Below are 27894 nucleotides of genomic sequence, written 5' to 3'. Positions count from 1 at the left end.
AGAAAGAATACTACGCACCAACACATCTACTCCTCGGAGTACCACAGGGCTCTTCCCTGAGCCCTGTGCTGTTCAACGTATACATGAGGCCGCTGGCGGGTGTCGTCGAACCGTATGGCATCAAAATTGTGTCATACGCCGACGACACTCAACTAGTGGTCTCATTGGCCGCTGGTAATAACAGGCAACTCCCGGTAGATCTGCTAAAATGCTTAGAGGATGTCAAGGGATGGATGACCACCTCCTCCCTAAAACTGAACGGGGACAAGACGGAGCTAATGCTCCTAGGCCCAACCTCTCCAGTGCCTTTCACCTCCTTATGGCCCTGTACATTGGGCCCCTCTCCCACCCCCAAGGAAAGTGTTAAGAGCCTGGGAGTGTGGCTGGACAACAAACTCTCGTTCTCCACCCAGGCCACTAAGTTGTCCGCCACATGCTTTGGCCTACTAAGAAATCTTAGAAAGATCCTTCCGCTTCTACCTTTAGAAGCTAGAAAGGTGGCGGTACAAGGCCTCATTCAGTCCCGTTTGGATTCAAACAATGCCCTGTATGTTGGGGCTCCCGAAATGACCCTCCGGAAATTACAGATCGTGCAAAACTGTGCAGCACGCACCCTGCTACAGATTCCACGATCCCAGTCAGCCAGACCTGCTCTGATGAGTCTCCACTGGCTGCCAGTGAGGCAGAGAGTAGCATTCAAGGCGTTATGCATGGCACATCACGCCTTTTGGAAAACAGGCCCACCTATTACCAACGACCTTGTCATCCCCTATCACCCAAACAGGAATCTTAGGTCGATGGAAGCCTTCCTTGCTGTCGTTCCCAGAGTGAAGAGAGCCAGGTCGGGTGGCAGGCTGTTCTCTCTCAACGCTGCCAAACTCTGGAATGCCCTTCCCCTCTCACTCCGATCTAATCCAAATCTGCTTTCATTCCGAAAAAACTTGAAGACACTACTGTTTGCTAAATCCTTCGTGTCTTAATTTTTCCGTTCTTGGTCACTCCGCCTCAGCACAACTCAGCGCTTGGACGCCCCGGGCAGCAATCGCGCTCAATAAATTTATTTTCATTTCATTTCATTTCATTTCATTCATTCATTTCATTATAGCATTGGCAAAATTCTTGGGGTGGTCATGGGCCATAAGGTCGCATTCTCATCCTGTAAAATAAGGTTGAGTCTGCTATTTCGCATTAGCATACATACTAGGGGAGCTGTAAACTATATACTATGCAAAGTAGATATTAGTCGCAACTAAGTGCCTGCAATAACTAATCGTAACCAAATCTCTTAACCACTTTGGCAATACAATTTTTAAAAAATCCTGCTGTTTTTATTAAACGAATTCATATTATAATTTTAAATGTTTTTTTATATCCGTTTTTACGATGCTCTATCTAATTTCCCCAATCAGGCTTTAAAACATATTTTGTATGGTGTTTTATGAAATATTTATGTATCATGCTTTTATGACTAATATGTTGAATAAAGCTTGTCAGGACTGGATTGGCATCTTCAATGTATGACGTTTAACAGAATACAACAAAGGCATACCCATATCCTCAAATTCACCACAGAAAACAAAAACTACAGTATTTTTTCCTTGTGTGGTTGTCCTCAGTTTCACTCATGGGTTTCCAATCACAGCCTCATCTTAGTGGCCCCATCGGTCCGTCAAGTAGTTTTTCGCTATTAATGCACCTAAATTTCCTTCCAAGCTAAGGTGACGACTGATCAAAATCCCTAAACTCAATTTGGTAGCCAGAAGGAAACCAGCTCCTGGTTTGGATGTAAACAGGGAAAACATTTTCTACTACTTTGAGTACCGTGCCATGGCAAGAATTTTAAGCAGCCACTGAGGGCAAGACAGACTATCTGCTTTGACCTTCGAAGCATCAAATCAGGTGTCTTTACTACAGAGCGCGGCAGCAAAATGACATTTTGTCTCAGACAGAAAAAGACAATCAACAGTACTTTGGATGCATTGCAGGTTTGGAGGCCGTTGGCACATAATGGGAAGTCAGAATCAGAAACAAACGTTGTTTAATAACTATTAGTTTAAGGATCATATGAAATGTTGTAGCCTGCCTCCACTAAGCCCATCATGGGGCCTTCAGGTTTCTGATTGAACAGGATAGAAAAACGAAAAGGCTACACATCTGACTAACTCGCATATGCTGTGCTGACAGGAGATGATCAAATATTGGAATGTGGGTATAAAAACGGAGCATCCAATATATCAACACAAAACCAGAAAATCATAATTTCCCCAAAAATGTCCAGTTCCCTACTTTGTCTACTAGTTTAACCTACTCATCGTCAAAGATGCATTAAAATATATTCAAACCATATACTCATTCTTGTGGATCTAGCTAAACACTGATCAATAGTGAACTGTTATTATGAGGGACAAAGTGCATTATTTTACGAGCATTTATCTAAATAAGTGACCAGGTGCTCGTGAAATTAACTGGTATTGAGAGATTCTAATAAAATGAGTAAAGCCAAGATAGAGGGAGTGTTTTTGTAGACTTTAAATTGAGCACCACTGCAATCACTTGGTTTAAAAAATCAAATCATTGCTCTTCGCCCCTAGCATCGAGCCCCTAGCAACGGCAATTGGAGAAAATCCCAACATTCGTGGAATACCTTTCACTGGGGAGCCCCATAAAATATCCCTATTTGCAGATGACGTCCTCTTGTCCCTTTCCGATCCAGCCGTGTCCCTCCCAGCCTTACAGACAGAACTTGAACGTTATGAAGCAGTCGCCGGCTTTAAAATAAATTTTAGTAAGTCATACATCCCTAATCTCACTCAACAGCCCGATGAGATACACAGCCTCCAGTCCCTAACCCCCCTCATCCATACAATATTTAGGGGTTATTATTATTATTATTATTATTTATTTTTCTAAAGCGCGTAGTCACCCTGAGGTATCCCAGCGCTGAATAAAACCTATCTACTAGGTACAGTGGGACATGGACAGGGAAAGGAGGGCAGGAGAAAAGGGAACAGCGGGGCAGAGTAAGGGGCAAGAGTGAATCATTGTGGGAAAAGATGAGTTTTGAGTTGTTTCCTGAAGCGGAGGTATTGAGGTTCGAGGCGCAGTGCTCGGGGGAGTGAGTTCCAGAGTCGTGCAGCCTGGACTGAGAAACGCCTACCACCGGATCGGGCTCTCTTGAATTTGGGAGCCACAATCAGGTTTTCTGTGTTAGAACGAAGGGATCTTGAGGGTTTGTAGGGTGTGACAAATTTTCTGAGGGCAGGGGGGCCTTGATTTTGTCGAAGTTTGTGGGCCAGGCACAAGGCCTTGAATTTGACCCGCTCTCTGATAGGCAGCCAGTGAAGGAGTTTTAGGGCCGGTTTGGCCGATACTCTGGCGGGGGTATTAGTGAGAATCCGGGCCGCCGTGTTCTGAATTCTCTGAAGTTTATTCAGAGTAACCTCTGGGGCGCCCAAGTATATCACATTGCTATAGTCTAGCCTCGAGATTATTAGACCCTGGATTAGCAACTTTTGGGAATCAGTGGGCAGGAGGGGCAGAACTTTCCTCAATGATTTTAGCAGTCCAAAACAGTTCCCGGCCACTTTCTTTGCCTGCACCGTGAACGAGAGGTCGGAGTCGAGCCACACTCCCAGGCTCTTTACTTCCTCTCTGGGTTCAGGGAGGGGGCCCAGACAAGCTGGCCAGATATTCGGGGACAGTGTGAGTCCTTTTGGGCCTAGGAGCAGAACCTCCGTTTTAGACCCATTGAGTTTTAGGGCGGAAGAGTTCATCCAATGATGGACCTGTACGAGGCAATTGAACAGGTCAGCTGGTTGCTGTTTGGGGTGGGACAGTGACACGACCAATTGTGTGTCGTCGGCGTAGCTGACGACGCTCACTCCGAAAGGGATGATAACCTCCTCCAATGTGGACATATAGACATTGAATAGTGTGGGGCTCAGGGAGGAGCCCTGAGGCACACCACATTGGAGGGGAATTTCGGAGGAGCGTGCGTTATTCTCCCAAATTTGATAGGTCCGTTGACCCAGGAAGGATGTCAGCCAGGCTAAGGCGGTGCCTTCTACACCGACTCCCTTGAGTCTTTTGATAAGAAGTTGGTGGTTCACGGTATCGAAGGCCGCGCTTAGGTCGAGGAGGATCACTGCCACTGATCCTCCTCCGTCCAAAAGCGTTCTGGCCTCCTCAACCGCGGCTAGGAGGGCGATGTCTGTGCCCTGCCCTGGGCGGAAGCCCGTCTGGGAGCTTTTTAGTATATTATTTTCTTCCAGGAACTGGGAAAGTTTTCTATTAACCAGTTTTTCGGTGATTTTGCTGATACCTGGGAGTAGGGAGATGGGCCTATAATTCGACAGGTTTTCGGGGTCAAGGGAGGGTTTTTTTAACAGAGCTTTCACGACCGCTGCCTTCCAACTTGGGGGGACCTCTCCCTGTTGGAGTGAGGTGTTGATAAGGTGGGTCACCGTGGGGATGATCGTGGGGGCTACCTTTTTAAGAATTCGGAGTGGAGCTGGATCCCTAGGGGAGCCGCTTTTTATGGAAGTCAGAGTATTTTCCACTTCTTCGGTCGTGACTTGACCCCATGAAGAGAGGCGACACAGAGTAGAGGGTTGGGGGGGATCGGGTTCCTTGTTCAGAGTTACGGCGGGGATTGACTCGAGAATTTTTTGGATTTTCCCGTGGAAGAAATCCGCCAGTTGTTGACATTTAATTTGGTCAGCTGTAGGGTCAGAGGGGTGGTTGGGACGGGGTGCAGGGGTTTTCGTAAGGTCTTTTAGGATAGCGTAAGATTCCTTGCTGGAACATACTGCTTTCTCTATTCTCGCCTGGAAGAACATGATTTTGGCTTTCCGGATGGTAGTTTTGTAATTCAGGAGAGAAGCAGAATAGATCTCTTTATTTGTTTCCGATCTGGTTTTCCTCCAGGATCGTTCCGACCTCTTGCACTGTTGGCGCAGGACTTTGAGCTCAGGTGTGTACCATGGGGCCGAGGCTGCTCTTTTGAGGTGTTTAAGGGAGCAGGTTTTGGGGATAAGGACATCCAGAGAGGAGGTTATCCAATCATTGACCTGCTTGTCGGCAGTAGCGAGGTCATTGGAGAGCTCGGGGGAGGACTCTGCCAAGGCGGCGGCCCATTCCCCAGGTGCGAGTTTGTGCCATCGTCTGTCCACGGTCTGAATTTTGGAGGATTGGGGTTTGGTGGGGGGGATTTCCCAGGTAATTGGGACCAGGAAGTGGTCCGTCCAGGGGAGGATCAGGGGATGTTCAGTAGTGATGGTTGTCGCATTGGAAAGGACGGGGTCCAATAAGTGTCCCTTCTCGTGGGTGGGTTCACTGTTTATCAGTCGGATGTTAAGTGACGATAAGTCTTGAAGAAGGTCGGCGGCTAGCCTGTCGGTGGGGTCATTGAAGTGTAGGTTTAAATCACCTAAAATAAGGAGATTGCCGGTGGAAGATGCTAGCTGAGCGACTGACTCCATGAAGGCGTCAAGGAATTTTCCCGGGGAGCCTGGGGGACGGTAGATCAGTAACCCCGACAGAGAGTGGACAGGGGAGGGTTGAATAGAGAATTGGCAGCTTTCGCAGTCCTTGATTTGGGCGTCAGAAATTCTACAGGTGAGATGCTCCTTATAAATTATGGCTACCCCTCCTCCCCTCCCTATGGGTCTGTGTAGAGCATGACAGAGGTACCCTGAGGGTAGGGCCGTGACTATGTCTGGATCGGTGCTGTCGGATAGCCACGTTTCCGTAAGAAAGAGCAGATCAAAGTCATGGTCTACAGTGAGCAGGTTTGTTTCAATTGCATGTTTAGGGAGGGAGCGGCAATTCAGAAGTCCAATCTTGAGTCCGGGTTTAGTGGATACAGTGGGGGGTGTAGTACAGCGCGTGCAGTAATAGAAGGGTTTACCTTCAATGTGCGTATGGTGACAGGCCAGGGTGGTTTTTGGTTGCAGTGCGCGGAGCATATCTCCGGTGTATATCACACGCTTGCATGGGGTGTCCGGCAGCATTTCTGGGCCTGGGTCCGTCTGGGCCCGGACGGGCCCAGACGGGCTTGCCTTTGGCGCGCCTTCGGCGCGCTGACGGCGCGCCCGCTGCGCCCGTCCGCTGCGCGTACGTGGGGCGCACATGATTTATGTAGGCAAGTGGGCGTGGCCGCTAGCGAGTGGGCGTGGCCAAAGACCGGCTCACAGGCTGCTGGCGCTGGCGCTTGCAATTAGGGCGTTGGCTGGGTCTCGAGGTGATCGAGGTCTCCCTGGGTGCGTCAGGAGGGAGCCTGGATGTCAGGGTAAATAGCGCTGCAAGTAATTTTTTAAAAGAACACACAAGTGCAGAACGAGTTAAAAATAAGAGCTCCCGGCTGTGCCTCAGGAGTGTAGAAGGTTCTGATCAGAGCATGATCGCCGCTCTGTTTATGTAGGCAAGTGGGCGTGGCCGCTAGCGAGTGGGCGTGGCCAAAGACCGGCTCACAGGCTGCTGGCGCTGGCGCTTGCAATTAGGGCGTTGGCTGGGTCTCGAGGTGATCGAGGTCTCCCTGGGTGCGTCAGGAGGGAGCCTGGATGTCAGGGTAAATAGCGCTGCAAGTAATTTTTTAAAAGAACACACAAGTGCAGAACGAGTTAAAAATAAGAGCTCCCGGCTGTGCCTCAGGAGTGTAGAAGGTTCTGATCAGAGCATGATCGCCGCTCTGTTTATGTAGGCAAGTGGGCGTGGCCGCTAGCGAGTGGGCGTGGCCAAAGACCGGCTCACAGGCTGCTGGCGCTGGCGCTTGCAATTAGGGCGTTGGCTGGGTCTCGAGGTGATCGAGGTCTCCCTGGGTGCGTCAGGAGGGAGCCTGGATGTCAGGGTAAATAGCGCTGCAAGTAATTTTTTAAAAGAACACACAAGTGCAGAACGAGTTAAAAATAAGAGCTCCCGGCTGTGCCTCAGGAGTGTAGAAGGTTCTGATCAGAGCATGATCGCCGCTCTGTTTATGTAGGCAAGTGGGCGTGGCCGCTAGCGAGTGGGCGTGGCCAAAGACCGGCTCACAGGCTGCTGGCGCTGGCGCTTGCAATTAGGGCGTTGGCTGGGTCTCTTCTGGTTCACTTAACGCCAAAGATTGAGCAGTTATATGCGGCTAATTTTCCACCCAATCTTAATCGCATCCAAGTGGAACTTGTAAAGTGGAGGCCCCTCTTTTTATCCTGGCTAAACTTTTCTACCTATTCCAGGCCCTACCTCTAGAATTAAGACAGGGATTTTTTCGTCGAGTCAAGAGTATGATCCTCCAAGTTATTTGGCAAGGGGGGCTCGCCCGCTTCTCCTTTTCCTTACTGCGCCGCCCGCGATCATATGGAGGTGTGGGCCTCCCTGACATCCAGCTCTATTATAAGGCAGCACAATTATGAGTACTGGTTGAGTGGTCGAAAAAAGAATCTGACAAACATTGGCTCCATATAGACCATAGCGTGACAGAGAGGACCATCTGAGACTTGGTTTGGCGGCCCAAAAAAGACAGACCCCCAAACGCATACATCGCTACACCCACACGCACTACACTGAAAGTATGGGATACGGTAACAGGCAACGATAGATGGACCACCTTCCCCTCCCCGTTTACGCCAATACACTTTAACCCAGGGTTTCCACCAGGTACACTGGAGGGGCCTTTTGATGCCTGGAGGGAGGGGAGTTGCCTTCCTTTGACCCACCTTTTTCATAACTTTGACCCGCTCACCTTTGTCAACTGCCAACGGGCTACAATTTGGGAAACACTGAAAGGTATTATTACACCCAACTGATGCACTGGGCCCCCACACCGCACATACCCGACTCAGCTACTCGACCCCCCACGCAATTCGAATCATTCCTTGCCAAGACCTCCACTATGAAAGGAGCGATATCATTCATATATAAACTTCTTCTTTCCACCACAGTCTCCCCGAGACCACAATATATGTCCATGTGGGAAGACATTCTACAGCGTCCTATTTCGGATACTGAGTGGGGCCACCTATGGACAGACATTGCACGAATTAACCATTCCTCTGATCTTCGGGAAGCCCACCTAAAGACCATGATGGACTGGTACCGCCACCCCTCTAGGCTCAAACAGATTTTCCCCAACCCTTCCGATAAATACTGGAGGGGCTGCGAGCTACTTGAGGATTTTAAACACATCTGGTGTGATTGCCCAACTATTCAACCCTTCTGGGAGGAAATACTTGCGCATATTAAGGATATATTGGGGTATCCTATCCCGACCACTGGGCGGGGGACCTTTTGGGTCTTCGTGACCCTGCACTAGAACACCAGTCACGGGCGGACAAGACGATTTTGTGGCTCTGCATAGGCACAGCGAAGGTAACTCTAGCAGCTGCCTGGAAAAGGAGGGAGGGACCAGCGACCTCCTTGAGGCACGCTAGACTTTGGAAATTTCTCACTTTGGAACCTATGTCTGATATCTTTCGGGACGACTTTAAGAACTTTAAATTCAAATGGGGTCCTTTAGTAGCCTTCCTCTCCCGAGGCCTACCGTCTGCCCTTCATCTGTTAGGGCACTTCATCTCTTTCAACTACCACACAACCACAGCCAGACTTATTGTTTGTATGCCACCACCACCATTGGGGGGGGATGGGAAGGAAAGGGGGATTGTTGGCTTTGTTACCCTTTTTCTTTTTATGTTTGTTGTTTTCGCTTGCCCACATTGTTGCTATATTGCTATGAGCTGTTTGGAGCCTCCCCCTAAAGGGGAACTCATTACTCTTCCCTATGCAACAGACAGACGGGCCCTCCACGGTCATTTTGAATATCTTTACGAGTTGTTAGAGGCCTCACCCACACCCTACTTATATGAGGAACTGTGACCTTTATTAGCACTTCAGTGATGCCGGGGTTGGGTGGACGTGGAAAATTCAATGTAATTCGCTATTTACAATCTCATTACATGTTGAACCCCCCTGTGAGAGATGATTTGATGGCTCTAGTTTATGACAAACATAGTACAACATAAAAATAATGAAATACGTTTGAAAGAAAAAAAAAATAAAATCGTATAAGCAATGTGTTCCAAAATCATCTGTTGGTAAAGAGAATACACCATAAGCATGCGACTCGGTGGAAGAAATCAGTCATGAAACTCTGTCTGCAATCGATCTATGAATTATGTTCTCCTAAAAATACTTCTTTTCACAAAGAGAATAAATGATTCACCAAAAAGCATACCTTTTCGTGTTTGTGTTTTTCCTTTTCTTTATCTTTCTTTTCTCTTTCTTTCTTATCCTTTTCTTTCTCCTTGGCCTTCTCTTTCTCCTTATCCTTTTTTTTCTTTTTTTCCTTTTTATCCTTTTTCTTTTCTTTCTCCTTTGGCTTCTCTTTCTCTTCAAACAACAGTTTTTCAGGAAACAGTGGTGATAAGGTTGGTAGCAAAGAGGGAAGCCTCACTCCAGTTGGTGTGCTAAACATCGGTAAGGGCATATCTTTAGAAGTCAACATTATTGGTGTAGACGGTGACTTTAACTTTTCGTCTTTACCTTTCTCCTTTGATTTCTCTTTCTTTTCTTTATCTTTCTTCCCCTTTTCTTTATCTTTCTTTTTTTCCTTATGTCGGTCTCTCTCCCGTCGCCCACTACCATCTTTTTGTCTTACTTTGGGGTCACTTTCTTCAAAGTCTTTCATTTTAAATTTGTATGACTCAAGGTCATCTTCTTTTGACAAGTCTTTCCACATCAACTTTGTGTCTTTGTTTGAATCTCTGTCTTTATCCTTATCTCTGTTCTTCTCTTTGTCCTTGTTCTTTTCTTTATTTCTCTCTTTATCCTTTAGCTTCTCCCTCTCTCTTTTCCGCATTTTTGTTTTAAGATCCTTTTTCAGCTTCTTTTTTACATCTACAGAAGGAGTCATTTTATTCTTTTCCTCATAGACTTTAAGAAGAGGTTCTGGGGTGGGAGGTGAAGCTGAAGGCGAAGAAAAGCACTGAAGACTGCCTGGAACATTTGGAGGAGTTCCCTTTGGAGGAGTACTCATGGGTGGATTTCCCATAGGAGGGGTACCAATGAGATTTCCCATGAGGGAATTTCCTAAAGGCGGAGTACCAACTGAGGGGTTTCCAACAGGAGGTGTACCCAGATTTGCTCGTCTAATCACCTCATTAATCGAATCTTCCATTGTCCATGATGTATCGGAGCTTGAAGTACCACCTGACAGAGGCAGTGGAGTGCTTTCACCTTTATGGAGACTGCTAGAAGAAGCTGAAAGTTTAGGAGTCGTGGGTTCTGAGATAGTGAGTCTTCTAGGACTGGTAAAAACCTCTCCCTCAGATTCTGGACCAGATGAGAATTCAAATGGATCAGGTTCTCGATCAGCACAAGCACGAGCAATTACAGCATCGATTGAGTCCTCAATTGTTTTGTCTGCTTCTTCAGAGTCTTTTGACTGATTTTCCAGGCTTAAAATTTCTTGCTCGGGTGGCGTTTGTCCATGCTTTACTTGGATGTTTTCTTTCCCACTCTTTTCGTTTATTGTGGCCAACGGGGGTTTAACTGGTGGTTCAGTTTTAATTGCAGATTGTAAAATATGGGCTGGAATCTTTGGACTCTTGGGACTCCTAGGGCTTTTAGCACGTCCGGGTGACTTCTTTTCTTTAATGAAAGCTTTTGGTGAACGTATGGGGCTTCCAAGGACAGCTGTTAATTGGGGAGTTTTCGGTGACTTTGCTTTATGCCCCGGTGAACTACTTTTTGATTTGGATTTTGACCCAGATTTTGATTCTGTATTTTTGGGAGTTAGATTCTGAGATTTTAAAACTGGAGCCAACATTGGTGGCTCCGGGGTTGCAGGTATTAAGTCTGTGGTTTCCTGCATATGAACTGGTGAAAGCATCGGAGGCACCTTTTGAGAGTTAATCAAGCTAAGAGGTTCTCGTGGTTCCAAAGTTCCATCTAGAAGATCAGCTTTACAAGTGGTTATTCGTGGACGTTTCATAGCAGGCATGTCTAGAGTTTCTGGACTTGCCAGTGGTCTTTTGCCAAAGAAGTTTTCATCATTAACTGACATGTCCTCATCCAGTTCTTCTTCCTCTTCCAGAGGAACTTGCATGGCTTCTGCTGATGTACCGCCATCAGTGGGTACCTGCTCTTCCTCTTCTTCTGTAAAAAAAAAAAAAAAATTGATTTAATTTTAATGGATTGTTTAATCAGGTAAGATAACACAATAAACGTAAAACATCTATTCTGGACATCAGAAATAAACTGTTTACACTATCAAATTACAAAGTAATCTAAATACAAAATCCACAATTGAAATTATGTAAAAATAAGATGTCATTTGTCAGCAAATCTTTAGCTACCGTTAATCAAAAAAGAACACGACGTACAATAGGCATCATGGATGCATCATCTAAAAAGTTCATTCAAACAGCAAGAGAGGTGGAGGCAGAGGCAATGTGCTGCATATAAGATCAGAGAAAAGGGGCATGCAGTTCCTAAATGTTACAAGGGAAAGTACATATGTCATCCCCTGAAAAGAGCAGGTCGAAAAGATTTGAAAATCAGGAGCAAGAGCCCACACCCACCCGACTCGGTGGCATGCTTCATCCTTGGGCAGATCCTCGTTAGGCAGGTGCTGCAATGTCTCACGGGCACCCGAGGGGAATCTTTTCAGAATAAAGACAGCAAGAGGGGAAGGAGAAGGTAAAACCTCAGATCTTTTTTATTTTTATTAGTGTTTATTTTTAAAAGGCCTATGCCATGGCTCAAGCGTTTCTTTACCACTGTGAACCTATGCAGCTCTGGCTTACCCAGACATTCCCCTCACATCAGTCTGTAGCCAGCCTGAACATTCCCTTCCCATGAATGCTGCACTGCTCTTCAACAGGTACAAAAGAAAACGGGCAGGTTAGGAGGGAAGGCGCACTAGAAAGATTAGCCCATTATACAAAACACTACATTAATCCATTGATTAAACAGAGCCACTGGTAACTGTGAGAGACAATACAAAGCTGTTGCAAATAATGAACTGTTGATGTTAGAGTACCATTGATACAAGTAACCGACACTAAATCTTTGGCGGAATTGAAACGGAGTTGCTTATGACAAGGACGGCAGAAGATATAAAAACAACTAAGTTACTGATATTACTGAGGCAGATGAAACTGTGCTTCTAACTACACCGAGCACTCAGTCACGGTGCTGAACCTCGGGTAATATTCATATTAGTTAACCATTAACAATATTGAGTCATTGATAGTATATGGTCCTTTTACTGAGGGGCTGAGAACCAGTGGGATGCAGCATTCTGAACATTCATTTGGGGTTTGAATTAAATACCAATGCCATACACTAAGGGCATTTACTATGGTTTATTGTCTACCCCATGATTACTGACCAGAGCTTAAGACCAGCATGTGGGAAATCAGTCTATTAAAACCCGGTCCTTCCCAAGCCTGCCCCAGCAAGCACAAAAAACAAGACGCCCATTCGTTTCAGACGTTCCCTGAACGTAGTTTTCAGGCACAAATTAGCAATTATTAACAGCATTGTAAGCTTAGGGGCTGAGTCAATATGAACATTACCATACAGGAGCCTAATATTAACTTTTCTTTTGGGCAATTCATGTGCTATTTGTTTGTTTATGAAATGTTCTAAAATATGCGTAGTTCAACATGTATTTATCAATAAAAATGTAAGCTGCTCCAACCAGTCACCCAAACACAAAGAACATTACATTTGCAACTTTATTTTATATGTAAAGTTACATGGCAGCTAGTTCCTAAACTATCATTACAATGATATCTCTATCAGTTATCTGTAGGCATGCTCCAAAGTGTTTTGCTTCTCCTTGTGTAAATTGTTTAATGAAGTAAACCAACGTTTGTTTGATATTGTATACGAGACTGGAAGAGTTTATTACTATGAGAGCAAAATGCTATACAAATTATTGAGAAACTGATTGCGACCTGTGACCGTGACTACGCGTTTTACTCCAACATAGCCGGCAACCTTACAAGGGGTCAGACCGGAAGATGTCTTATATGTGGCTTATATGACTAGGGAGGCTACTGAGAACTCTTAAAAAGTCACAGCATTATACAAACCAAGCGTTTGAAAGCATGGGGCAAATACTCTACTTCCTGGACTGCCCTCTATCTCCGGACCATGGACAGAACTGCCAATATTTAAGGCTCGTAATAGAAAACCACTGTATGTGGCAGTATTTACAATATGCTCAATGCAACAGAAATCTACAACGTGTGATTTGGATGACGAGGGGGTACTCTGACGGGTAGGTTTTGGGTGCTATTTTAAAAGGTACAGCAGATGATAGCGGTCAGTTCAAAGGAGAGGGCAGTCAAGGAGAGGGATACCAAGAAAGTATATTACTGATGTTGAACAAATGGCAGTTAGAGTGGTGGTCGACCTGACTAAGTTGTAGATAGTAAATTCAAGCAGAAAAAAAGAACGGACCCACTCTGAATGGTATTGGGTGCAAAGGCAGATGCGAGGTAGTTAACCACAGTCCCGTACTTAATGGCTGAGGGAATAACCTCAGCTTTTCATTTAGAGATGAAAAGATATGTTGTTCTGGATGTCACCAGCAACGTGATTGTTAGCCAAATTGGCATTGCAAGGCATTGGCAATGAATAGGCGTCTGGCAGTGAGCTGGGCTCAGTGCTGCTAAAGTACAGCAGCACAGAGCAGAAAGGTTTGGCATCTTTTGAGGGTAGGAAGAAAGCAGCACCTCTAACGTCCTAACAAGACATGGTGATAAAGTCAGTGCTGCGGAAAATGAAAGCATTAGGGAGGATGAACACGGGCATTAGGTGGTTGCAGTGGCAGATGTTGAGCAGCACATATTTTCCAGCTTCCCCTACATTAAATGAAGGGTGCCTCACCTCCAACTTCTATTTGGAAAACAAGTTAGTTGTTTTAGAAAAGGGGAAGGACTATCAAGATAATCGGTTTTACACTACAGATTGCATTAATAGGCACTGGCAAAGCCAATAGGACTTCTTTTTGGGATTTGCCAGTGGAGACCTATTGGCTTTGCCAATGTTTCAGCTGATGCTGTTCCACATGAGCAAAAAGAATACAAATGCTTGTCTGCCCAACAGTATCTTACAAACAACTGGGTTGAACCCAAAATAGTCACTGGGACCTGGGTGATTATTGTTATGGACAGAGGGGTCCCGGACTTAAGAGAGTGATTTATATACAGTGTAGAAAATTGAATGAATAATTAAATAGAAGAAAACAAATGAGGTTACGATGTTTTAATTCACAAAGTACCTATATCAACCACTTTATGGTTACACAGTTTCGCCAAAAAAACACGCACAAAAAAAATCACAAATTCCTCGCATTTAGAACAAACCAAGTGCCAAACAGAATGCACATTTTTTAAACAGCAGTTGCTCCCACATGTTGGCAGGTTGCATCACCGGTCTCCGGCCTCTAACATCCCCAGAAGTGATGGTGTAGAGCTGTAAATATGTGGCACCCACATCAGTTTCGACCTTCCCTCTTCTGCACCCCTGGACATTTGATCATTACAACTCTGTGGTGACAGTGTGGGAACTAACATAAGATCTTTTTAATAGGCAGAGAGGCATCTGCAGTTAGAGTATTCACCGGAAAGAGTATTACTGAAGGTAAGCAATTTGTTCTTTTGATGGATACATCTAACTACAGATTCCTCGCATTTAGAATGGATACCAAAGCAGCACCACAGAAAAGGTAGAAAGTATAAGAAGTGGATACCCAAAAAATTCCTGCAGAACCGAGTGGGCAAAATGGCTCTCTCTGCAGACTTGCCTGGCAAAGAAGTATGGCTTAGTGAATATGCACACAGATACCGATGTCTCTGCTGGGCAGATGTCTAAGACACAACTTTTCTTCACCAACACGATCAAGTAAGTTTTTGGCTAGTTTCTTCTTGGTCAGTGCATTGTATGTCTTTATGCTCAGCAGGACCAACCAGAACAGGCTCTCTTTCTACGTCTTCCCATTCTTGGCTCTGGCAAAGCACAAGAGGTGTTGTATTCCATATAGGTACCATAATATAGGCCTCTGTCATTTCATTACCCTTCACCTATATTCTTCCGTACATTACACTTGTCACGGTTTACAAGGACTGACCTTTTACCTAAATACGACACTGCATTCAGAACGCGGGTTTTCTCTAGTTCGAATTCTCATATATTCTGCATGAGGTTTCTTGGAAGCACAGCAGGACTACCATCACCTATATAATATCTATGTATAAAGTTAATGCCCGACCTCATCCTTAGGAAGACATAGCAATACAGCAAGGTAGGACCCTGGGGAGACCTCTGGGTATATATACATCACATCTTGCTAAGATAGACAGAGGAGACCGAGACTTCCCTGCCGACACACTGACCAGAGACGCTGAGGTTCCTGCATGCAGATACTCCAGCTCGCAGTGGTCTAACATCCCTCGTGGATCACTTGAGACCAGGACGGGGTCCCATAGTCTCTAGCTTCTGGTGAATGGGGGTGACTAAATCCTAGAGGGATTCTTGGCTCAATACCTACACACATGCTAGGTACATTTAAGTACATTTAAGTACATCTAGTTAGGGAGGCATCGTAGGAGTACGCATCATTTATCATGTGTTTTATATACTCAAATGTATTCATGATTATTGTAAGATGGTAGAGCTATACCATCCATTTACATTTATGGTACTGCTAATCATGTATATCTTATACTATCTAATGGTTGTTGCAGCTCATCTATTATACACTAGAGTAAGAACTGTTCAAGAAATACTTATTGAAAACGCCCAGCCTGTTTATTCTGTGTATCTCTCTGAGACAGACTAAGTAAGCACGAGTGACTGAGCGAAAGGTAGTATATTGTTTCCACGATCCTGAAAGATCGTGGTTGTCATGTTTGATGGTTGACAAGAACTATTCTCTCCTTGGTGAAAGGAGATTCTAGTGGCACTGTGAGCTAGTTGGTACAAGAAGCCAACATACCCAGTGGGGGTGTCCGGAATTAGTCTGACACCAATCCTACAGTGTATGTTGTCTAAACGTGCACATCCTGTATTTTTTCTATAGGAGCTACACGATAGAAGTGATGGTCGTGTTCACACAGTATTTCATAGTGTCCTCTAATTACACAAAGAGGCCTTTCATCGGATCAAGCTGGTGAAGCCTTTTTACCTCCTTTGACTGGTATAGCAGAGAATAAAAGTCAGTGAGGATTATGGGCTGACCCACGTGGCAGGGTGACACATGCTTTCTCAAGAAGAAAGCCTGGGTTCTAGCACCAATCTTGTAAAGAGAGACAGTGGTGCATGGAGGTTACATTGGCAGCACTCATAAGTAATGGCAATAAAAAAAAATCATCTTGATGGTGAGAAGACACAGAAAAAATACAGTGGTGCACGTACTCCCAACAGCGTGCACATCAGAAACTTTAGGAGCAAGCTCAGGCCCACTGAGGCATAATAAAGAGCTTTGGCGGGTACACCTGAGAAAGAAAGGTGGGAAATTATGTCAGATCCTAAGATTCACACCTATTATGGCTCTACAGCATGCCTACTGGATCTGTGAGAGACCATCACAGAGTCCGACCTCACCGCGTGCAGGAGCAACTGCACCTTAAACATCCTGATGCAGGTTCAGCGCTTGGCTTTATGCTAAAGAAGAGAAATTTGCTGTTAGAATTATTTATCAGAAAAGCACAATGATATGTAAGGACACAAGTCATGAAGCACACACATATGCATTATCATTCATGCATGCATGTAAGCTAACGACTAACAGCAGTCTACAATGAGGATGTATATGTATGCATGAATCATCATGCATATGTATCCATATATGGCATGAGGGGGCCACCATTATTTGCATTTAATGTTCTATGGGGGCCGATGTCCATCTTGGAGGGATTAAAAAGAAAAATGTGACTAAAATGTGCGTGAAAGTGTTTGAGAGGAGAGATGCAAATTACACCTACTGCACATGTCTTAATTTTTTTTTAAAACACACTAAAAGTAAATATATGACATCACTGATGGGGTAGGGTAGAAATCAGAGTCATGGCAACAGAATTAAGGGCTGGCAAGATGGAAATGGAAATGTACCAAGAGGTGAGAATGGGAGGGGGGCGCGATTGGGGGAACGGGGTTTACAAAGGAAAACCTGGATGGGTAGAGCAGAAGAGAATAAAGAAAAAAAAGACAGGAGGGGCGAGGAAGAAATGGAGGAACTTGGGTGGAGGAAGCTGAAAAATATAATTTTAACAAAAGTAGGAGATGGAGGGGTGATGTGGGAAAATAAACCGGCAAGCTGGGGACTTGGGAGGGTGAGCAACGCTGGGGTGAGCACATGAGAGGAAGTAGAATACGAGGGGGATGAAGTAGGACAAGAGGGACGGAGCAAGAAAACACATGCACTTGCATGGAGGGCTAAAAGAAACCAGCATTGACAAAGCCAATAGGTCTCGCCTTTGTAAGATCTGTTGGCTTTGGTGGAGTGCAGTAGCATTGAGTGGAGTACTATTTAGTGGGGTGGAGTGTCATATAGTGAATGGACCGGCATTGAGTGGAGTGGGGGTGGCACTGAAAGGAGTAGCACAAAGCGCAATGGCAGTGAGTTGGGTGGCAGTGAGTGGGGTGGCATTAAATGGTATTGAGTGTTGCCAGAGTTGCCACTGAATTGACCTCAAAGCCTTGTGCTATATGAATGCCACTGTAATCCAATAAGTTACCAATAATCCCGCCCTACGATCTATGTAAATATCTGATGCCCTTGATCTATTGCAGGGGCTTGTCTTTTTTTTCTATAGATGGAGCACTCAGTAATAGTATTAGCTGTTCTTTGTTTGCAAGTACTTACATTTGTGGCACTTGTAGATGCACAGGACCGTGTCATCCTCTTCGTGATCGCGGTCCTCTCGGTCCTCTCGACCGTGGTCCACGAATTTCACTACACTCTTCGCCGTCTTCTTCCGACACACCTTCTCGTAATGTCCCACGATCCCGCAGAACAGACATTTGGCGCGAAACGCCGGGCACTTCCTATCATGCGCTTCGTGAGATGTGCTACCGCACCGATAACATGGGTTCCTGGTGCCCTTCGCGTAGTTCCCGGGTGGACCTGGGTTTCCTTGCCATTTGTTCGGGCCCTTCTGTGGTGTTCCCTTGATCCTGTGTCTCTCCTAGGTGCCTCATCTTCAATTCTGTTGACTATGGGTCTGGCTAGTGTTTCCTTTCTTGCGGCCTCTGCGCATCGCCAATTCTGCCTTTTGTACAATTGCCATTACCTCCTTCAAGGATGAGTCTCCATTGGCCCAAAGCTTTTCCTGCGTCGCTTTACTCGTCGTGTGCATCACTAACTGATCCTTTATAAATTCGTCGAGGAAATTCGCATACCTGCACGTGGACGCTAGTTTTCTGAGCGCCGCCACATATTCCTCGATCGACTCCCCTACTTCCTGCTTGCGTTGTTGGAAGTTGTATCGGTCAATCGAGACGCAGACGGCTGGTCTGTAATGTTCATTTAGTTCCTCTATCGCATGGGCATATACGTCATCATCAGTATCCTGTCTCTGTTTGGGTACCAGATTCTTGAACACCCTCAGCCCCTCCGGGCCCAAGTTGTGAAGCAGAATCCTCCTTCTCCTCTTGCTAGTGAATGGTTCTGCGTTCTCATCCTCTAGTACCTCTATATAGTTGGAGATGTAGTCCCTCCAGTCTTCCCACTTCATAAGGGGTTCGCCTGGTTTTGGTAGAAAAGGTATGGGCGCCGTCGTGGAGGACGCTTGCGCGCACATGGTTTCGCGCTTCTCCGCCGGTATTGTCTCGCCTTGTCCCTTGGGGCTCCCTGGTGCGTTATCAGCCCCTTCTCTTTTCGGACTCAGTGGAACGCTTTGGGCTTCACCGCCGTTGCTGCCCCCTGAGGTCGCCAGTGCTATGCCCAGCCGGTTTGTGGCCGGACGCGGTGGTCCTGCGTCTCTGCTCTGCGGTCCACTGCTGGTCAGGTCGCTGTATGCTCCAGACGCCCTGCTGTTGTGGCCTTATAGGTTCTGCCCCTTTCACCCTGTGCCTGGGGTTGCATATGTTCAAGGTGCTCGTACCTAGAGTCTTTGTCTATGTAGTACTTGCTCTACGCCGCTCTGGGGTCCAACCACTGCCCTGCCGCGCTCTCCGTCGTCCTGGGACGTCGCCTGTAGTCCTTTCCAGTGTGCGCTGTGAATAGTGGACTCTGCCCTGTCTGCGTTGCCTGCACGAGGGTTTGTTTATTTATTTATTTATTTTCCGTGTGGTTCCGTTTTTCATCCGGTCCTTGTCGCCATTATAAAGTTATCTCCCCTCCATAAACGACAGGACAACTTCTTAGGGCTATAATACTTTTATTTAAGTATTTCCAACAGAGAGCGCCGAGCCTGTGGCTTCTCCAGCTCCGGTCGCTCTAATAAACCTTCCTGCGTTCAACCTAACATGGGGGATCGGCGTGCTACGTCATAATGCCGATCCGGGCACTAGAATGCTAACTCTACAACTGCTAGGTACTGTCAGGCCTATGACACCTACAGGCATATGAAACAGCAACAAGCAACCTACCAGTTTGGTACTTATTTTGTGAACTCTGCATCGTCAACCATCTTGCAGTTGCAATAAAATGAGATACAAGCACCACAAGTGCCACGAAACAGTGAGAGCTCAAAACAAGCACCAATGCTTTACTAAAGAGGCTTCAACAAAACTGAAGCCCATGTATCATGTGCCTGGGTTAATGAACTTACGAGAAGGGAAAAGCAACACAAAGGGGTGCGTGGGGGAGTGAGCAGCAATAACGGATGTGGGAGGAGGGGAGGTATGAAGAAAGCAAAAGGAGGGACATGTGCATGAGGTGGGACGGAGCACCAGATGGAAGTAGCAAGATGGAGAAGGGAGGGGGAGAAGTACAAGCAGCGGACAGGTCCTACTTACATTGAATCAATCTGTGCGTGGTCCATGCTCCACAGGAAGGAGTGGAAGTTAGTCTTGGCCTGTGCTGGCCAAATAGGAGGAAGCAAACAAGAGTGATGCTGAAACCAACAAATGATAAGAAATGGGCAGGCTCCAAGCCCTTTAATGTAAAGGATACATCTTGTAAACATAAGCGCACGCACTGTCACAGGTTCAACCTAAAAAGTAGTTTTCTCGATGTAGAGCAGTGAACAACGCTTAGTCAACGCGGTCTCATCCTCCTGTTTCCACACCCTCCGACTCCTACGAAAGACCTTCAAATGGATCCCCCTCGAACACAGAAAGACCATCACCCATGCCCTTATTAGCAGCAGACTCGACTACGGCAACACTCTCTACACCAGAATCAACAAGAACCTCACCCGTAAACTCCAGAATGTTCAGAACGCCTCCGCCAGACTAGTCCTCAACCTACTGCGGCACTGCCACATGAACCAAAACCTACGTACACTATATTGGTTCCCAACGAGAAGAGAATAATCTTCAAGCTTTTTGCCCACTAAGCCCTCCGCAACACCAGACCTGCATACTTGAACGTCCCTCACATTCCACGCACCCCACAGATCCCTCCGCTCAGACCAATTCTACCGTGCTATAGCGCCTTGCACCAAGAAGACCAGAACAGAAGGTTATCCCTTCTCTTTTCTCGCGGCCAAGACATGGAACACCCTTCCACTCCACCGCAGAAAAACACCAACCCTCTCCAAGTTCACAAAGGACCTAAAGACCTGGCTCTTCAATGGATCTCGTTGAAAATCCTGGACCTGCGTAACCCCCGCCCCTGTGCCTTGAGACCCATTTGGGTGTGTAGCTGCACTTAACAGACCTATGATTGATTGAACGAGAAGCAAACTAATGAAAGCGAAAAGAAACCGAACTCTCGGTAAGCAAAGGACTGGCCCAAAGCTAACTGGAAATATTGATATTTCCTGCTCAAAACTGTCTTTAGGCAAAACGTAAAAACTGAAATCACAAGGCAGGTTTAATCCAGAATGCCACATCATTCAAATTATTTCACAAAGTAATCTAACGTTGAGCACCAGATCCCTTTTCATACGCAGATGAAAATGTACATAGACAGTTCAGAATTTTAGCAACTTAGGCAGTCCAGATTTTTAGTCCTCAAGGTGCCAATGGGGTATATGGGAATGTCTCAGTCATAGAGTATTTCATATACAAGTCTCCAGCCATACTTCATTAGGCTCGATTTCTAAAAGGTTACAGCCAGTTAGCAGAGGTCACTGGATACTTTTTCATGCAGCACTGAGGGACTTCGACACAATATGGACTATATTAGAAGTTTTTACCATACTTCATCTGTGAATGATTTAGTGTGCCATTTACATACAATTGTCAACTACTGAGTCTACAGTTTCTTCCTTTATGCTAAATAAACGATTACCTCTACCACTTTAGCAAACACCTCACTGCATATATCTGTGCAATAATTATTTTTACAACTTCTAAGTAAGAAGTTGAGTGTTTTATTCTGCCGTGAATGAAAGAGTTCAATTCAACTGGATTAAATTGCCGATTGTTTCATGCAGATTGCGGGAGTGTAGACCAAAAATCTCATGAACAGAACCAATTCTCCATTTGTTTTATTTTTAGACCCCTGCAGTAAATCCAAAAATACCTCTATTTAATTGAGACTTTATGCAATTTAAAACGTCTTCTAATGGGCTCTGCTGATAGCCATGTTGTAGCTGTTTCCGAAGCTGTCTAACACTGCCTGAGGATTTTACACTACTGATGCGGGTAGGCAGGACCTAACCATTCAAGTTTTTCTGCTGTCACCACCATCTACCCTTCCGTAGTGAAAACATAGCACAAACGTACTAAAGTGGACTATCTACTTTAAGCCAAAAATACACTGTATGACAAACCCCACTTACTGAATCGCTGGAAGGCGCACATTTCCCTTTAATGTCGAGAAGGGGCAGATTAAGACTTCGAATAACTATGAATGCACAGGATCAACCGTATTAGCATATTCGATTTAGCATTTTGGTTCCGAAGCAGAAAGAAAAAAAAAATCAATTAATTTCTATCGGTTCAAACGCGAAAGGTGATCGAAACTTTTTGGGCGGTGCAGGGTGAAAGCATTTAAGTCTCACAAAATGAAAACCTTAGTAGAAAGAATAAATCCAAATCTTGAAAAGTGCAGAATACATTTCAAACAACTTAAATGTGGGAAATGAAACGATCAGAATAACAGGGTAATGAAGAGATAACAATTCATCAGGTAAATGCAATGAATAACGCAGTGCATTAACAGTGGCGACAGGTGCTGCGCCGATGGGTATTATAAATGGTGAAATACTGCCACCTACAAAATTGTACCACTTCCATACCATTCCTCACAATAAAATAAAAATGCCACAGAAGCAGGCAACCTGAAATGACACCTAGCATTATAAATGGCCTAATCTATATGTTAATACTGGTGTATCATAGAACTGCAGCAAGCGCGAGATAACAATATGACTTTGGGGTTTCTATGACTACATGGCGGGCTAGCCTGTCTGAAAGGACTTGCTGCTGACACCACACAAGCACTGCGAGTGCTGCTCTTTGGTTATTTATGATATGATTTATGATAACGACAACATCTCGTATTTTGTCCCCTCGTCAGATACAATAAATTGCTGTCGTTAATCACCTGCCTCGACGCCACAGTGATTACAATAACACAATAAGCCGAGCAATGGTAATATTGTGAAGAATTACTTCACCCTATCGAGAAATATTCGCAAATAGTTATTTTAGCCACAGTGGAGATCGTGCATACTTCAATATTTGCATGTCTGAATAACAGCTAATGCTTAAAACTATTTTTTTATTGCAGAGACGTGATAAAATATTCCTTCACCACACTGCTCGTTACGAAGTACATTTTAAGCTTAGGCAGCAACCTGAAATAACTAGAGTTATTAAAACGGAAATGTGTATTTCACTGTATTAAATTAACATTGTTAAGTGTTGCACAGCTCGCTCAGTTTATGAAAGTTGAAGGATTCCCAAAAACGTCTTTAAAGGCCTACTACTCAACATGGAGCAAAGGGGTCTCCACACCGGTCCTAAATAATCCTTCATCAGAATTGATAAAAAAATAAAAAGACTATTTGCATCAGATGGCCCTCAATCATGTATCAAGGGAGAGTTTCTTCCACTTTTAACACTATCAGAATCAAAGAAGTTTTTCAGGGCTCCTCAAGCAAAGCCAGACAAACATGTTTTATCTGCCGGTCAGTTCACATTATAAACAAGTAGCAGGCCATGGAAAAATACAATCCGGAATTACCAAGGGGGTATTACTGCACCTTCTGAAGATCGAGAAATGTGCTCATGGTGGCAGACACCTTTCTTCCAGGCAGGGAAATCACGTTCCTAAAAAACAAGTCTCCGATATGATCTGGAAGCATTGGCTAGAGGTGTTAGGCTGTTACAGCACTGCACATCAGCATCAATAATAGCTTAAGAGTGAAGATCAATCCAAAAAACGTGATCAAACAAAGGCTTTCCAGAGGGACAGGTTCTGCAACAATGCCTATTCACCATAGACGGAAGCTCCTGACCACCATGGTCATTAAGAAGACTGCTCTGTGATTGTGGCCTCCAATAAAGGGCTGCAGATTCCAACCCTCATGAGAACTGTGGCACACCTGCACTAAAAGAGAGCTGTGCTCAGAAACAGCACAAAAGAGCACAAGGTACGCTAAATGCAAATTGTTGTGCCACTAGAAAACGATCCTTTCCACCATATTGCATTAGCCTTTTCTATTCGTCCCAACCTACCTCCTTCCCTATATATCCCCTAGAGTCAGTTGCACATATACAAACTGGAATACACACTCTCCAATTCAGCTATGATTTTTTTTCACAGTCATTGAAAGAGAATTCAGCCGCTACTATACTGGTAACATGGACAAAAATATCCCAGAGTATAGCACGCTTATTTTTGCTCTAGAGCAATTTGGTTGAATGCTCCACTTTGTTCCTAGTCTCTCTGCTCCTTTTTCCAGACTACCTTTTTTAACACACCTTTCCTTGCACCTTATCCAAAAACGTCAGCATCTCCATTAGATTCACAGCCTCTACAGCCACCATCCTAATTCATTCCTCTTCGTGATTTCCACCATGCTCGTTCATGGACCATTAATAAGCAGGCAGAAAAGTTTATCACCCATTCATCCAGCCTTTCTATTTAGATTCACGGGGGGCTCAAAATGATTAAAAAGGCCAAATTGAGAGTAGTTCCTCATCCTCAAGACTACTGTATTCGCCTGACTCTTGTTGATATCAGAACCCTGACAGTGAAGGACGCACTGCCTCTCGAGACCCCCATTGTCAATTTTGACTCCTGCATACTTGTTTTGGCCAGTAGTTCGCAGCCCCATAAACCCAACCCTGGAGACTCTCACTGTGAGGGCTGTTGCTGCCTACCCTCTCATTACATGGAGTGTATGTTGAGTTGCTGACAAGGGGTGCACAAACAATTCAGAAAATCAGTATCAAGAAACCTAATATAGGAGTGTATAATAGAAAGCACAGAAAAGACTGGGCAAAGGAGTGAGCAACTGGCAAGGTGATGCAAGAATAATTTGGAGATAGAACAAAGACCATGACAGACCAGATAAAGGGGCATAGAAAGATGCTGCATAGCCATACACATTTTAAAGTGATGGACACATATATGAAAAATATAACAGTGGAAGGCAGAAAAGGGGCAAATAGTGTGCAGACTTGCACGCTATTAAGCAGATAGACCAACAGATGGAGGAGCAGCATCGAGGCAGCACCGGAGAAGGCCGAAGAGAAGATTCTTATAGGACGCAAAAGTAGAATATTGTCACATTTTCTAATCATAGAGCGGATACTGGATTAAGGAGGCAGCAGAGATGCTCTGGGAAAAAGAGGAAAAATAGATAATCTCAAAGTTACAGAGACAGAAGACTGGTCGTAGGAGGAAAGGCTATACATGGTAGGGAAAAGTAGAAATGAGGTAACAATAAGGAAAGAAAATATATTTTTGGCTGAGGAAGAGGAGACTTACCTAAACTTCAACAAAAGATAAGCAACTATAAACTGCAATGTTCAGACAAGTGTCAAGGACAGATGTGAGGGAAAATCTGAATCATCTGGATAAAAGTAGCAAGAAAGTCCAGTGAATGACATCAGAAAATCAGAAATGTTAATGGGGGGGTGGGGGGGTGGGGCAGGATGGAACTAAGTCAGACAACTGCAAAATGGGCTGGAATAAAATATGTTTCTGGCCAAGACACTGTGTAAGAATAGTCAGTCAGTAAGACAAAAAGAGACTAAATGTACCAGAAATACCAAAAAGAGATAAAGAAGGATGTAGTGGTCATCAATATCAAAAGATGAAATGTACCAAGAACAACAGACCTAGTGACAGAGAAAAGAACTGTAGAGTTTGTGGTAAGAAACTGACTGAAGTGGGGGAAAGAAGAGAGTCAAGATCTCAGCAGGAGAAAAGTTGATCTGCTCAAGGACTTCAGAAATAAATGGAAGTAGTGAAATAACAGAACACGTAGGGACAGGATGGGTCTTTTTTATGCCAAGGAATTGGTACGACAGTGTGTGTTTACTTGATTGGGAGAAGATGCTCCCACTAATTCACACACCAAACACCCTTTTCCTTCTTCCCTCCATGACTCAGATATGATCTTGCTCAGCCTCTTTCCCCAGATTCCTGGGTCTCTCCAGGAGCAATAGGAAATGGTGGGTATGACCTGTCCAAAGCATGCTCCTGGATTTAAGTGGAACAGAGTGGGAAATGAGGGTGGGAAAAGTGCATGGAATCAAGTCCAGCCCCCTCGGAGCATCCCTACCGGCACTTCCTGACTTGTAGAACATCTCACACTTACTCTTGCTCACTACTCACGTTCTCTTCAACAAGGTATACAGGCCCACCAAAAAGCCCAGTGTGGCCAATGCGCGACTAAGCTTCCTGCTGACCCTTCTCCACAACAGTTATTGGTAGGGATTCATGAAATCCCCGTGGTGAAAATCTGGTAACCATCAGAGACTCCTGCGCTATCCTACAATCTAAATATCTACATGGCCTAGGGAAGGAGTCTTCTCTTTATTTTGAAGGGTAGGAAGCACAAGACGCCAATCCACCCTCTCCACTCACCCTACCAAATACCACCACGTTGATACACACAATCGTAGAACATCCAAGACCATCAATGAAACGGAGAGTGTACCATAAAGGCATTCTGGCAATACCCTACAGCTAATAATCACCCATTATAGGTTACCTTTTTTTATTTTGTTTATATCACTAGCACTGAATGCATACGAGAGATCTGGAAAGAAAACGGTATCTACGCATCTGCAGGTCAGGTAATTATGAACTGTAGGGCAGGGACAAACTGATTCTGGGCAAGAGGAAACAGGCATATGCTCCACCCTAAATCACATCATTATAATAAAAAAATCTCTCATACTTTTTTTTTCTATTTGACAACTTAGATTGCCATACACACAGTAGGTCTCCACTGCTCCGTTCAACCACTATACAAACAGAGCAAACCCAATTTAACAAACACTTCCTGTTACTTCTGCTGACTTTACCCAATTCTCCTCGATATTTCACAGCCATGTATCCCTTTACGATATCTCATGGAAACATCTCTCTCGAGTCTTCAAGATCTAATATAGACAGTGCACTAGGTATATTTTAGATGTACGTTTTCTTTAGAAAATCTATACCATTATTGCAAGATGGATGAGTGGAGTCGCCATACTTTTTATTCAGGAGCTCGACCACTCATCAGGATTTGCTTGTATGCTTGTGAGCAGTATATCCTTGGATAGTTCATCAAATTCTAAGGGATGGGCCTTGTTTTTGTGTCAGTGACATGAAAATACGATGACCTTAAAGAAATCGAGCTCTGGGCGAATCATTTCCTCCTCTCCTAGGCAAATCCAAAATACAAGGAAATCATTTTGCAGTACAGGAAGCTCTCAGGAAAGTTTCAAATCCCATCCAGCTATCAGTGGGTTCTTTCGGAAAATGCCCAGAACTGCCCCTGAAGTGGCAACAGACTATTCTAGTCGTGGCCTTGCTGTTCCATCCCTTTTAGTTATGTCCTCTTCTACGGATCACGAATGCTTAAGAGGGATAGTGCGGTCTCTGGGGATGGGGCTCCGATGGTTGGAGCCCTCAAGTAGGATTGGTCCATTTGTTCACCACTGTTCTTTCAACTGCTGTGGGGTCTTCTGCTGCTCCCTAGTCAACGCCTCGCAATCTCTCTGATAAGGCTTCTTCAAACACTTCCCTGGAGGGAGGTGCCTGTGGAGGGGGGGAGGGGCTAATGTGTAGGCTCTGTTCCGGATGATCTTTTGAGAAATGAAATTAGCGTTGACGTTGTGACAGCATCTTGGAAAGAGGAGATGACTGGGGAAGATTTCATTCTCCCAGACATTGATGGGCATATCTCTATAAGTAGGCATGAAAGGTCCCCACAATTGTGATCCCTGACTAGAAAATAGGATGAAGAGAGTTTACTTAGTTACCCCTCTCTGCATTCATCTCTGCCTCCTCTATATTGCAGTTTGATTCCTTTGAAGGATTTTCCTTCTGAGTCTGACCATGATGTTTTCTTTCAGGCACACAGTAGAATAATGTCAATGGGTGGGTGGGTTCTCCATCTGACATTTTGTTTTGATCAAAATGTTATATTCTGTCATTATTGGAAATAGCTGTGTAAAGTTCCGACCATGTATTGGAAATGATGTCTGCAATTTTGTTGGAAGAGCAGAATACAAAAAAGATTGGCCTTTCTAAGTCAAAATCAGCCATGATCTCCTTAAACGATACACCTGTGAAACAAAAGTCAAAGATGAGTCTACCTTTAAGAGGGTCTATAGATATTT

At 44.9% G+C, this 27894-nt stretch overlaps 1 protein-coding gene across 1 annotated transcript in view; it reads right to left on the bottom strand.

The window, feature by feature from the left end:
- Nucleotides 1-27894, bottom strand: part of TAF3 (TATA-box binding protein associated factor 3) — a 650271-nt gene that overhangs the window by 207224 nt on the left and 415153 nt on the right. Inside the window, exon 3 of the mRNA XM_086918964.1 lies at nucleotides 9206-11127. Coding sequence (XP_086775090.1) covers nucleotides 9206-11127 — 1922 coding nt within the window. The remainder of the gene's footprint in view (nucleotides 1-9205; nucleotides 11128-27894) is intronic.

The sequence above is a fragment of the Lissotriton vulgaris genome, chromosome 1_1, assembly GCF_964263255.1.
Source record: "Lissotriton vulgaris chromosome 1_1, aLisVul1.2, whole genome shotgun sequence".
In the NCBI taxonomy this organism is placed as follows: domain Eukaryota; kingdom Metazoa; phylum Chordata; class Amphibia; order Caudata; family Salamandridae; genus Lissotriton; species Lissotriton vulgaris.
The sequence above is the reverse complement of the archived record's forward strand: the minus strand, read 5'-3'. Positions and strand labels throughout refer to the sequence as shown.